This window comes from Brassica napus, chromosome C6 (genome assembly GCF_020379485.1).
Source record: "Brassica napus cultivar Da-Ae chromosome C6, Da-Ae, whole genome shotgun sequence".
In the NCBI taxonomy this organism is placed as follows: domain Eukaryota; kingdom Viridiplantae; phylum Streptophyta; class Magnoliopsida; order Brassicales; family Brassicaceae; genus Brassica; species Brassica napus.
This window is the reverse complement of record NC_063449.1, coordinates 22,225,685-22,235,791: the sequence shown is the minus strand read 5'-3', so window position 1 is coordinate 22,235,791 and position 10,107 is coordinate 22,225,685. Positions and strand designations below refer to the sequence as shown.

Genomic DNA, 10,107 nt, shown 5'->3' with positions numbered 1-10,107 from the left:
TGGACATCGGGGACGGTGCCGAATTAGGATTTGTTCAAATATAGAGGATTTCGGCTCTTTTTCTTCTTCCTTTTTAGTTTCTTTTAGAGTTTAGATATGTCATGTAGATTTAAAGTTCAGATTTGAAGGATGGGGTATTTGGAGGTGGGGTTTAAAATTTTAAAAATTAAATACTAAAAATTTTAAAAATAATTTCACCAAGAATTTTTGGATTTCTAGATAAAGTTTTGAAAAAAAGTTTTGAAAAAAAAACTAAAATACAAAAGTCTGACTTCAAATACATATTATTCAAAAAAAGTATTATTTTAAAAATTATTTATTTAAATAATTATATATATTTAAATATCTATAAAATAAAAGTATAAATGTGTTTTACCTTTTTAATAAAGAGTCAATTAGGTGAATCTACATGAATTGAGTCAAAATTAGGTAATTACCCATAAAAAGATAAAATGGTAGTTTACTGTAGATTTTAATGCTTGAACTTCCAATTCCACCCCTACTCTCATCTCTATCACCATTCTCTTTCTTCTGTCTCTTGAGCCACTTTCTTCATCTTCGTTTCTTTTTCATCCAATTTTTTAATCTAATCTTTAGTCTTCAAATCCATGTGCATTCCAATTTATTTTGAATCTTTAATTGTTGTTGTAAGTACCATTACCTCTGCAATCCTCTTGACAGCCTCCTCTTCTTTTTCATTTAATCATCGCCATCCTTTCTCAATCTATGAATTTCTTCTTTAGATTTCTGAATTTAAAAATCAGTTGAGGAGTTAGGGAATACGGTTGATTACAGGATCTCAATAACTCAAGAATCTATTGCTTGTTCTAAGTTTTAATTTAAACTAGAGTCCGTGCGGATATTAATATTTATTTTTTATAAATTATTTAGTGACTTTTTAAATATATGGGTTATTTGTCTAATATTAGGTTTTTATAAACCTACATGGACCTGTAAGAATCTGATTCGAACCAATTATATTTCAAGCAGAGCTTAATTTTAAAATCCAAAAATCCAAAAATCAATACCCGAAAACTGATATGTACTCTGAATATACTGGCCTAACTAATTATGTAAACACATAAAAAAATATTTGTTGACCGTTTTTAATGTTTGTCGCGAAATGGAATAACTTCATTCAAACCTGTAGAATTATTATGGTTAATACGTAAAATAATTATTGTGAATTATGGTAAATGAAATTAATGAAATAGTTTGGAAAAGTGAAAAAAATAAATGTAAAAGATATAATAGTTATGTTTGGTAATTTTGTAATAAATGAAGTCAAATTAATTAGAAAAGATAATAAATGACGTGATTAGAATTAGTCTAAAGAGGAATGAAAATATGCAAGAAATCACTTAAAATTAAGCAACTATTATTTTGTACTTCAGTTTTATATATATTTAAAATAAAATTGTTTAAGTAAATTATAATATGAATAAAATATATTATGAAATATACCTAGTATAACTTTTTATGGTAGATAAAATTATACTTCTCTTTTAATAGAGAAAAATATCATAAAAAGCGAATGGAACTCTTTGAATTATTCATTATTTATTTTGTATCTATGTGATACTATATGGAAAATAAATATTCGGTGATATATTTGTGGTTAACGTGGTAGCTGAAACTTAGGGTCTTGTTAAGTTAGTAGGTAGTTGATTGATTTTAGGAACATTTTGTAACTACAAAGATATTACGTGCAGTACTCTTAGTAAAATAAAACTCCATGCAAGTCCATATGTCTATAACTTAACACTAAACCAGAACTAAATTTCACAACTGGATGTAAACCGAGTCACATTTACAATATGCATTTTTATGCTAAATGTACTTAATGTTACACATAGGTTTGGTAATGCTTTTGTGTTTTAAGTTACAAAATGTTTTGTATAATGTTCTAAAATATCCAAGGAATGAAAAAAACACAGTAGTTGAGGTAAACTCAACCGAGTTGTAGCCTGGTACGAGGTTCAAAGAAATGATTAATTATAGTGGTCTTCGAGTTGGGCTGGTAAAGCCCGGTTGGTAAAAAACCTGAAAGCCAATTTATTTAGTAAAGAACTACACTTAATGACGATGGCACAAGATGTAATTAAAATAGTGAATTAAGGGTTAATTTTTAATTGTACTTCAGTTTTAATAGATTAGAAGTTACACAAATTGCTACTGGATAATTTGTCTATTATAAAGCTATACTTATCAAGTTGGCTTATTGATGATATATATGATTTGTTAGACGATACGTGATTTGTTAATTGATACATTGTTTGGTATAAAATAATATATCAATTTACATAAAAAATTATTGAGTAATAAATCAGATAGCAGCTAACAAACCATTTAAGAAACAAAATTTATAAGCTAACAAATTATGTATCATCTAACCAACCATAATGCATGTTTTATTAACAAATCATAATTATGTGCATGACGCAAAAATAGTCAGTAACATACTAACATACATAACATAATATTTGCTCTTTGGTATTTAACAATGTATCGACTGACAAAAATATTTATCAGATAACAAATCATGTATCAACTAACAAACTATGTATTCTACAAAAATATATCAGTTAACCAACTATATATCATCTAAACAACCATGTATCAACTAATATACATGACAAATATTTTATTATATTTTATATGCATTTTGTCAATTAGTGGCAGCATAATTATAATATCTAACAAAAAAATGTATCACATGTGGGCGATACAAAATCGATGATCACTAAAGCATAAATAATATCGCGTAACTACACATGTTTCAGGGTAACAAAAAAGTTATCCAAATCAAGAACAAATTCATGATCTCAATCACCTCTTCTTAGACTTCAGCATATACAAGCCTATCGATTTTCTTTTTTCAGACCAAGAAACTTCAAGAGGATCATGTCCGAACTTATCTTGAAGGAGAACAATCACGGATTGAAAACATGAACTCTGCGGTATCAATGGAATCAAAGGATCTCTATGGAGTTTTTCAAAATTAATTAAATAAATTGTGAGAATTCACAATATGGTGGATGTGGATTGCCTAAGCTTGACACTGTAGTGATATAATGAATTTTTCAAAAGGAAACAGAGCTCGTGATAGAGAATAAGGAAAGAGAAAAAATGAGAGAGACCTAGGAGAAGAGATGAGAGAGAGCTAAGAGGGTAGGGACATTATTGGATTTTTAGAAAGTGAACAGTGCAATGGACATTTTCTTAATTATGGTTTGTTTCATGTATATGGTATCTAATTTTTCTTTAATAAAACATTTTTGGTAATTTTTTTTTTTGTGTGATCTTTTGATGAAATAATTTATTTTAGGGTCATTTGAGAAAATTGTACAAAAATATTCTCTTTTTGGAAATTAATCCTAAAGGAAACAAATATTTTTGTTTTTGTTTTTGGCAAACAACAACCATACACCGAAAAGAATTAGAATATTGTAAATTAGGAAAACATAATAATATATATAATAAAAGAAAGAAAGAAAAAAAAAGAAAAAAAAAGGAGAGGAAGAAGATGGAACATAGAGCATTGGCGGCTTATAGCATTGAAGAAGGCATAACAGTTACTACACGTACCCCTCCTTCTCTCTGTAACGTGTCCTCTCAAATCGGGTCCTATCTTCCATGCGAATCCGTTCCTCATTCTTCTCTATCTTCCTCCTTTCCTCATCCTCTTCTCCTTCCTCCTCCTTCTTCTCCTCTCGTTTCTCCTCTCTCTCCGCTATGTCTCCAGGCGCTAATGGTGATTTCAAATCTAGGGTTACGGTCGTGGGCAGTGGCAACTGGGGAAGCGTTGCTGCTAAGCTCATCGCTTCCAATGCCCTCAAGCTTCCTTCTTTCCATGGTATTATAATTGGAATCTTTGACAAAGTTTGCATTTTTACATGTTTTGATTGAAACCCAATACGTTTCAGATGAAGTTAGGATGTGGGTGTTTGAGGAAGTTCTGCCAAATGGTGAGAAGCTCACTGATGTAATCAACAAGACCAATGTAAGCAAATAAAAAGAAAGGAATGATCTTGTTCTTGTCTTGGGTGGTTTTGTAGTTATTTTCTTGTTTTCTTGATTAGGAAAACGTCAAGTATCTCCCTGGGATTAAGTTAGGAAGAAATGTCGTTGCAGATCCTGACCTTGAAAATGCAGGTCTGTGATAATGAGATTTTACCCCTTTACATGATCAACATTCTTTGATGGGGTTTCAATGATATTTAGTGAAGGAAGCAAACATGTTGGTTTTTGTTACGCCGCATCAGTTCATGGGTGGTATATGCAAGAAGCTTAAGGGAAAGGTAACAGGAGAGGTTGAGGCTATATCTCTCGTTAAAGGGATGGAAGTGAAGAAGGAAGGCCCCTGCATGATCTCTAGTCTCATCTCCAAGGAACTTGGTATCAACTCTTGTGTTCTTATGGGCGCAAACATCGCCAACGAGGTTGTTGGACATCGAGTTTTTATCATCCTTTACATGATCCAATACATTTGACTAATATCGTGATAATAATACAGATTGCTGTGGAGAAGTTTAGCGAAGCAACGGTTGGATATAGAGAGAGTCGAGAAATAGCTGACACTTGGGTTCAGTTGTTTAGTACTCCCTATTTTATGGTCACACCGGTAAGAAACTTTCATTCTTCTCCTAGTGTCTGTCATTCTCGCTTGTTGAATGGCGGTAAGGCTTGTGTTAGGTTCATGATGTTGAAGGAGTAGAGTTGTGTGGGACCTTGAAGAATGTAGTGGCTATTGCAGCGGGTTTCGTTGATGGTTTGGATATGGGTAATAACACAAAGGTAAACTAGTTGTTCAAATCAAGTTTTTAGAGATCTCAAGCTATTTGCTTTTAAAACAACTCTTTCTATCTAGGCTGCAATCATGAGGATTGGTTTACGAGAGATGAGAGCACTCTCGAAGCTTCTTTTTCCATCTGTCAAAGACAGTACTTTCTTTGAGAGCTGTGGTGTAGCAGATGTCATAACAACTTGCTGTAAGGAGGACTACGAGTTATCTTTTTGCTTTCTTTTGTCCATTGTAAAAGTGATTGCTCTTTTGACTATTACAGTAGGAGGAAGAAACCGAAGAGTTGCAGAAGCATTTGCCCAAAGTGGAGGAAAAAGGTTTAAACCTTTTGTTAATCAAATCGTCCTCCTCCGGTTCAGTTGAACTGCTTGTAGTTAGTGTTTTGATGGTTTCTGTGGTGTAAACAACACAGGTCTTTTGATGAGCTTGAAGCAAAGATGCTACAAGGGCAAAAGCTACAGGTAAACATCAAATATTCTAAAGAAGAACCTTTACTCTTTAGTTACTCTTTGTTTAATCCTAAATATGGAAGCGGTTTCTCTTTGTTTGATTGCTTATTGAAGGGTGTTTCCACGGCAAGAGAGGTCTACGAGGTCTTGAACCACTGTGGATGGCTGGAGATGTTTCCACTGTTTTCAACGGTTCACCAAATCTGCACAGGTCGTCTTAAACCTGAAGCCATTGTTCATTACCGTGACCACAAAGCCTGATCTCTCATGATGGTCCCATTCATCTGCAAAAAATGTTTCTGTGTTGATGTAGAAGTTTAACGTTTTTGTTTCTTTGAGAATGTTTACTGGTGAGTTGGACCTTCTAACTGGTTTAGAGGGTCCGGTTTATTCAGTCTTTGGTCCAGTTCAAATTTAATTTCCTTGGATCGAACACAGTCATGTGTTCAATGTTGTAATCACTGAGTACTGGATTCGTTTATTAAATTTGAAAGATTCACGAACAATCGTTTCTAAGTTTTTTGTAAGAAAAAAGGTTCCTAAGCTCTCAATCTCTGTGTGATGGTGTAATGTGTTATTATTTCTGTGCCACAAATCATCTAAGCTGTCATTTAACAATCGTTGTGTGACAGTGATTCTCATCAAAAGGCTCTCTACACTCATTTAGATTTGCATGAGCTTTGATATCAAATGATGAGTTGCTATTTCTTTATGGCTTTGTGTCTGAGTCCTCTATTGAATTGCCAACGTCCATGATTAAAAGAGCAGCAGGAGAAACACCTCCTTCACTATATAGCAGCAGAACTGGACCAAATTTATTTTTGGGTTACTATAGAAATCAAGTAGCAGGGCTCGTCCCAAGAAGAGAGGAATGTTGACAAGCTGACCAACATGCAGCAGCAAGTTGAGAAACTCCTTCACAATAATGCCACCACATCCACATGCAGGCATGCTATAAAAGTTATTGGTTTCTCTAATATAAACTACGGCTTTGAATATTTGAGAGTTAACTAATTTTAGAATATTTACTTCCAGAATCCTTCAAATAGGATTAAAAGGGTTTTCATTTGATATTAAGAGTTTGATTATAGTGAAATCTTCATTTTGAGTTATTTTATTTGTCGTAAGAGTGAAGCATTGTAAATAGTTTGACAATTAATCACCATGTCAACGTTATTGTGTTTATCCCCAACTTGATAATTTCTCATCCAGTAATTGACTCCAAATTTTTAGTTCAATTGGCTAACTTAAACATATAATAAACACTAAGATGCGTGAATGAGTTCGGAAAATAGCTCCATGCATATATAATGCATCTCTTGACTTTGAATCCCACAATGTGAACCGTCTTTAGTTCTTGAGTTGTATATATATAAATATATATAGAGTCTCCTAATTGTATGTTAATCACTATAAACTACAACTTGGTCTAATAGTCAAATCGAAAACGAAGACTCATATCACTAAGTCTTCTCCAGCTTTCAATATAAATAGTACGAAACCCTAAGCTAATTTCAATCACAAAACATCTCAAATAACAAAACAAAAACAGCAAAGTTATAATGTCTTCTCGACAATCAGTGAGGCACCCGAGTCACAACCATCCATTGCGCAGTCACAAATGCGAAGCAAAAGACGAAATCATCTGCTCAGGTTGCGATCTCGATCTGATTGGTGCAGCTTTCAAATGCACAAAATCATCAGACTGCGATTACTTCTTGCACAAGTCATGTTTTAGCCTTCCACGTGAAACCAACCACAAATCTCACCAACCCCACTGTTTGACTTTACTCTACTCCCCAAAGTCAACGTACACGTGTCAGGCTTGCGGTGAGTACGGATCGAGTTTCACTTACAACTGTTCGATCTGTCAGTACGATATACATGTCGGATGTGTTTCAATGCCTGAAACCGTGAAGCGTGAAGATCACGCACATCCGCTCACTCTTCTTTACAGTTCTCCTTATACCGAACCCGGTTTAGTTTTCACCTGCGATGTCTGTAAGGAAACCGTACCGGATAATCTCTGGGCGTATTACTGCATGGAATGCGATTACGGTACACATTTACACTCATGTGCGAAAGAGGAAGAAGAGGCAAAGAAAGGAGAAGGAGAAGGAAGCAAAAGCTCGGCGAAGCAAGAGTTAGCTGCAATGCTCGAGGCTCAAAGAGAGATGGAGAATATGCAGATTGAGATTCATTTGGCCATGCAGAGTGCTTTGTTCGCCAAAAAGGCGAATAACGCAGCTCTCAGTTATATCTAGTTTTAAGAATTTGTGATCCATTTGGTATTATTTTCACTTTCTCAATTTACTCGTAATTTCTATTTATTTATTTTACTTGCTGTTTGCTTTTCCTTGATTTCGTGTTTTTCCAAGCTTTCATGCTGTTGTCCTTTTTCTTTGTGATTGTTATCTGAAATTAATAAAAGCGAGAAGTGTTGTTGCTTCCTCAACCCTTGACCATGTGATAAACATGTTGATATCTTTCTAGTAGACTTATATCTATACTTTAGAAACTAGAACACTATATAAACCATGCCATGATGATAATCCAATATTTCGAAATCATTAATTTGAAGTCAAGGGTTTGATTAGAGGGCTATATGCCATATCCAGTTTTATATAGCTGCCGTAAGAGTCAAAAAGCATCTATACTATGCAGCGTTGTAGTTTTTATCCTCCATCTTGTAAGTGAAATTTTGAATTTCAAAAATCTTTAGTTTCAGTTGGTTAGAACTTTGCAGCAAATTCGTTTTGGTATGACACTTGGACAGATGTGGGATGCCTATCTGACTTGGTAAGAGCAAGAGGTTGTACTGAGATGGGTATCAGAGCAATAGCTTCAGTGGCCTCTGCTGTAGCGCGTAGAAAAAAAACACACCAGGTGAAGATCTATAATATGATCGAGACAGCCTTGGACCAAAGGTCCATGATGACTGATACAGCTGATGTCCCCTTATGGAAACAAAAAGAAGACACATACCGGCCCCAATTTAGCAACAAACGAACATGGAGTCTCATTCGACAGGTGCATCCGACAGTGCAGTGGCATTTCGGGATATGGTTTCAGTATGCAACCCCAAAAAATCTGCTTTCTACACCTGGTTAGCTATTCATAAAAGACTAATCCCGGGAGATCGTATGGCTATTTGGAACAGCGGGAGACTGAAACTCAAGAACACATTTTCTTCGATTGTGCTGCGGAAGTGTGGTCACTCTTAACACGAGCGCTTCTAGGTTCTCGATTTTACTACGGCTTGGGGAGATCATACTCACCTCATAATGGAAACAACTCAGGATCAAAAATCCAGGTTGCACTTTTCATATCACTCTTCACTCCATATGGCAGGAGAGAAATGATATACATCATGGAGCAACGCCTATGGTCGCAGGATCTGTGGTTCTTAACGGTATCCGCTACGGGCCACCGAAATTATGAAGCTCTGCTGCATCGCTGGTTTGCTTCAAGGGTTTAGACTCTAGACTCTGTTTTTGCTTAATTGTTATGATATGAATGGTGATCAAGGAATGACAAAGAATAATGCATTCCTTAACGTTCTTAAAAAAAATTATCATTCATAAGGAATAAATTTTCATTCTCATTTCCTACCATTCTTTTTTTTTCGTAAAGAAATAAAGTACAAAGTTATTCCTTGTTAAATATCGGATGGAACAACGACCATTCCTTTTCATTCCTGTAATTTTATTCTTCTACGTTTCTTTCCTATTCGTTCCTCTTGTTTTCAGAATGGGTCACCAGTCGTACCCATATGTTTTCTAGAAAATCAGTAAGATCCAACACGATGTACAAAAGTTAGCTACATATATTAAAAAAAAGAACTTTGCTACACATATCTTTTAATGTTATAAATCAATTGGTGGATGTCCATAACCGGCCCATACATTTAGAGAGAGACGGTCCAACCCTAGAGAGAGAGAGGCGGCCGCGAGACTATTTCCTAATTCGTTTATGTTTATGATTTGTAATCTTTCATATTATTGTATTTCTATTTATCTCTCTTGTAACCTCTATATAAAGGGAACATTTATTCATTAATAACTAGGGTCGGCCCGCCCTACGGGCGGGATATTAGTTAATTTGATATTCACTAAATGCTCGAGTTGAAATTTGTTTTAAGATTCAAGAATTTTGTTATCTGTTATGTCTTACTTATTAGTATGCAGTGGTATAGTTGTTTTTCGATTATTCTTGCTTTGGTATTGTATCAAATTAACTAATTGTCCAACTCATAATTATAGATGTACAAATGTGGATTTGTGATAAAGTTTGATGACAATACTGTTTTTTTTTTTCTAATTCTTATTCATAGTGGAGTGTGCATGTGTCAAAAAGAGGTCTATAACAACTTTTATGTTGTTGTGTATGGATTTTAAATATATATTATTTTGTATAATGCATACTTGCTCTACAACATTTGCTTGTAGACTAAAAAAATTGTTTTCTATATTTTTAAAAGAGAAAATATATTTTTTTTTTTTTGAATTGAGATGAGAGAAAATAGAAAAGAGAAAATATTTAGTCTAGAATATAACATGGACATATGTATTGACTATATATAGAAGTTGGGTGTTATTTTAAAATGACATATGTATAGAGATTTTTCAACCATTACTTCACTGACACAAAACATTTATAACCGTAAATACCTTCTTTTAAAAGCAAAACTAATAAAAGCGTGTATAACAAATGTATTTTGATATATATTATATGCATCAAGTTATAAAGGTTGGAAACATTGCAATGTTTGGAGAAAAGTTTTTAATTTCACGATCTTCATCTTGACGTCAGTTCAGTGTCGGCCCTGGCCACAAGCAGAAGAACCATGGACTT

The 10,107-nt window shown here is 34.0% G+C and overlaps 2 protein-coding genes across 3 annotated transcripts; both read left to right on the top strand.

Moving 5' to 3' along the window:
* The first annotated feature begins 3,463 nt into the window (after positions 1–3,463).
* On the top strand, positions 3,464–5,759 carry LOC106406819 (glycerol-3-phosphate dehydrogenase [NAD(+)] 1, chloroplastic). 2 transcript variants are annotated; one of them, XM_013847558.3, is made up of 10 exons: positions 3,464–3,856; positions 3,927–4,003; positions 4,083–4,155; positions 4,225–4,442; positions 4,517–4,624; positions 4,696–4,797; positions 4,871–4,991; positions 5,067–5,121; positions 5,217–5,265; positions 5,368–5,759. In XM_013847558.3, exons 1-10 carry the CDS (start codon positions 3,637–3,639, stop codon positions 5,512–5,514), a joined length of 1,170 nt encoding a protein of 389 aa, XP_013703012.2. In that variant the 5' UTR covers positions 3,464–3,636; the 3' UTR covers positions 5,515–5,759. The 2 variants fall into 2 exon arrangements, with proteins under 2 accessions (XP_013703012.2, XP_013703011.2); XM_013847557.3 differs by having other exon boundaries at positions 3,519–3,856; positions 4,871–5,121.
* A 230-nt stretch (positions 5,760–5,989) lies between these two features.
* Positions 5,990–7,820, top strand: BNACNNG53840D. The gene has a single exon (XM_013845824.3). The coding sequence runs from the start codon at positions 6,816–6,818 to the stop codon at positions 7,515–7,517; it is 702 nt and encodes a 233-aa protein (XP_013701278.2). The 5' UTR covers positions 5,990–6,815; the 3' UTR covers positions 7,518–7,820.
* The last annotated feature ends 2,287 nt before the right edge of the window (positions 7,821–10,107 follow it).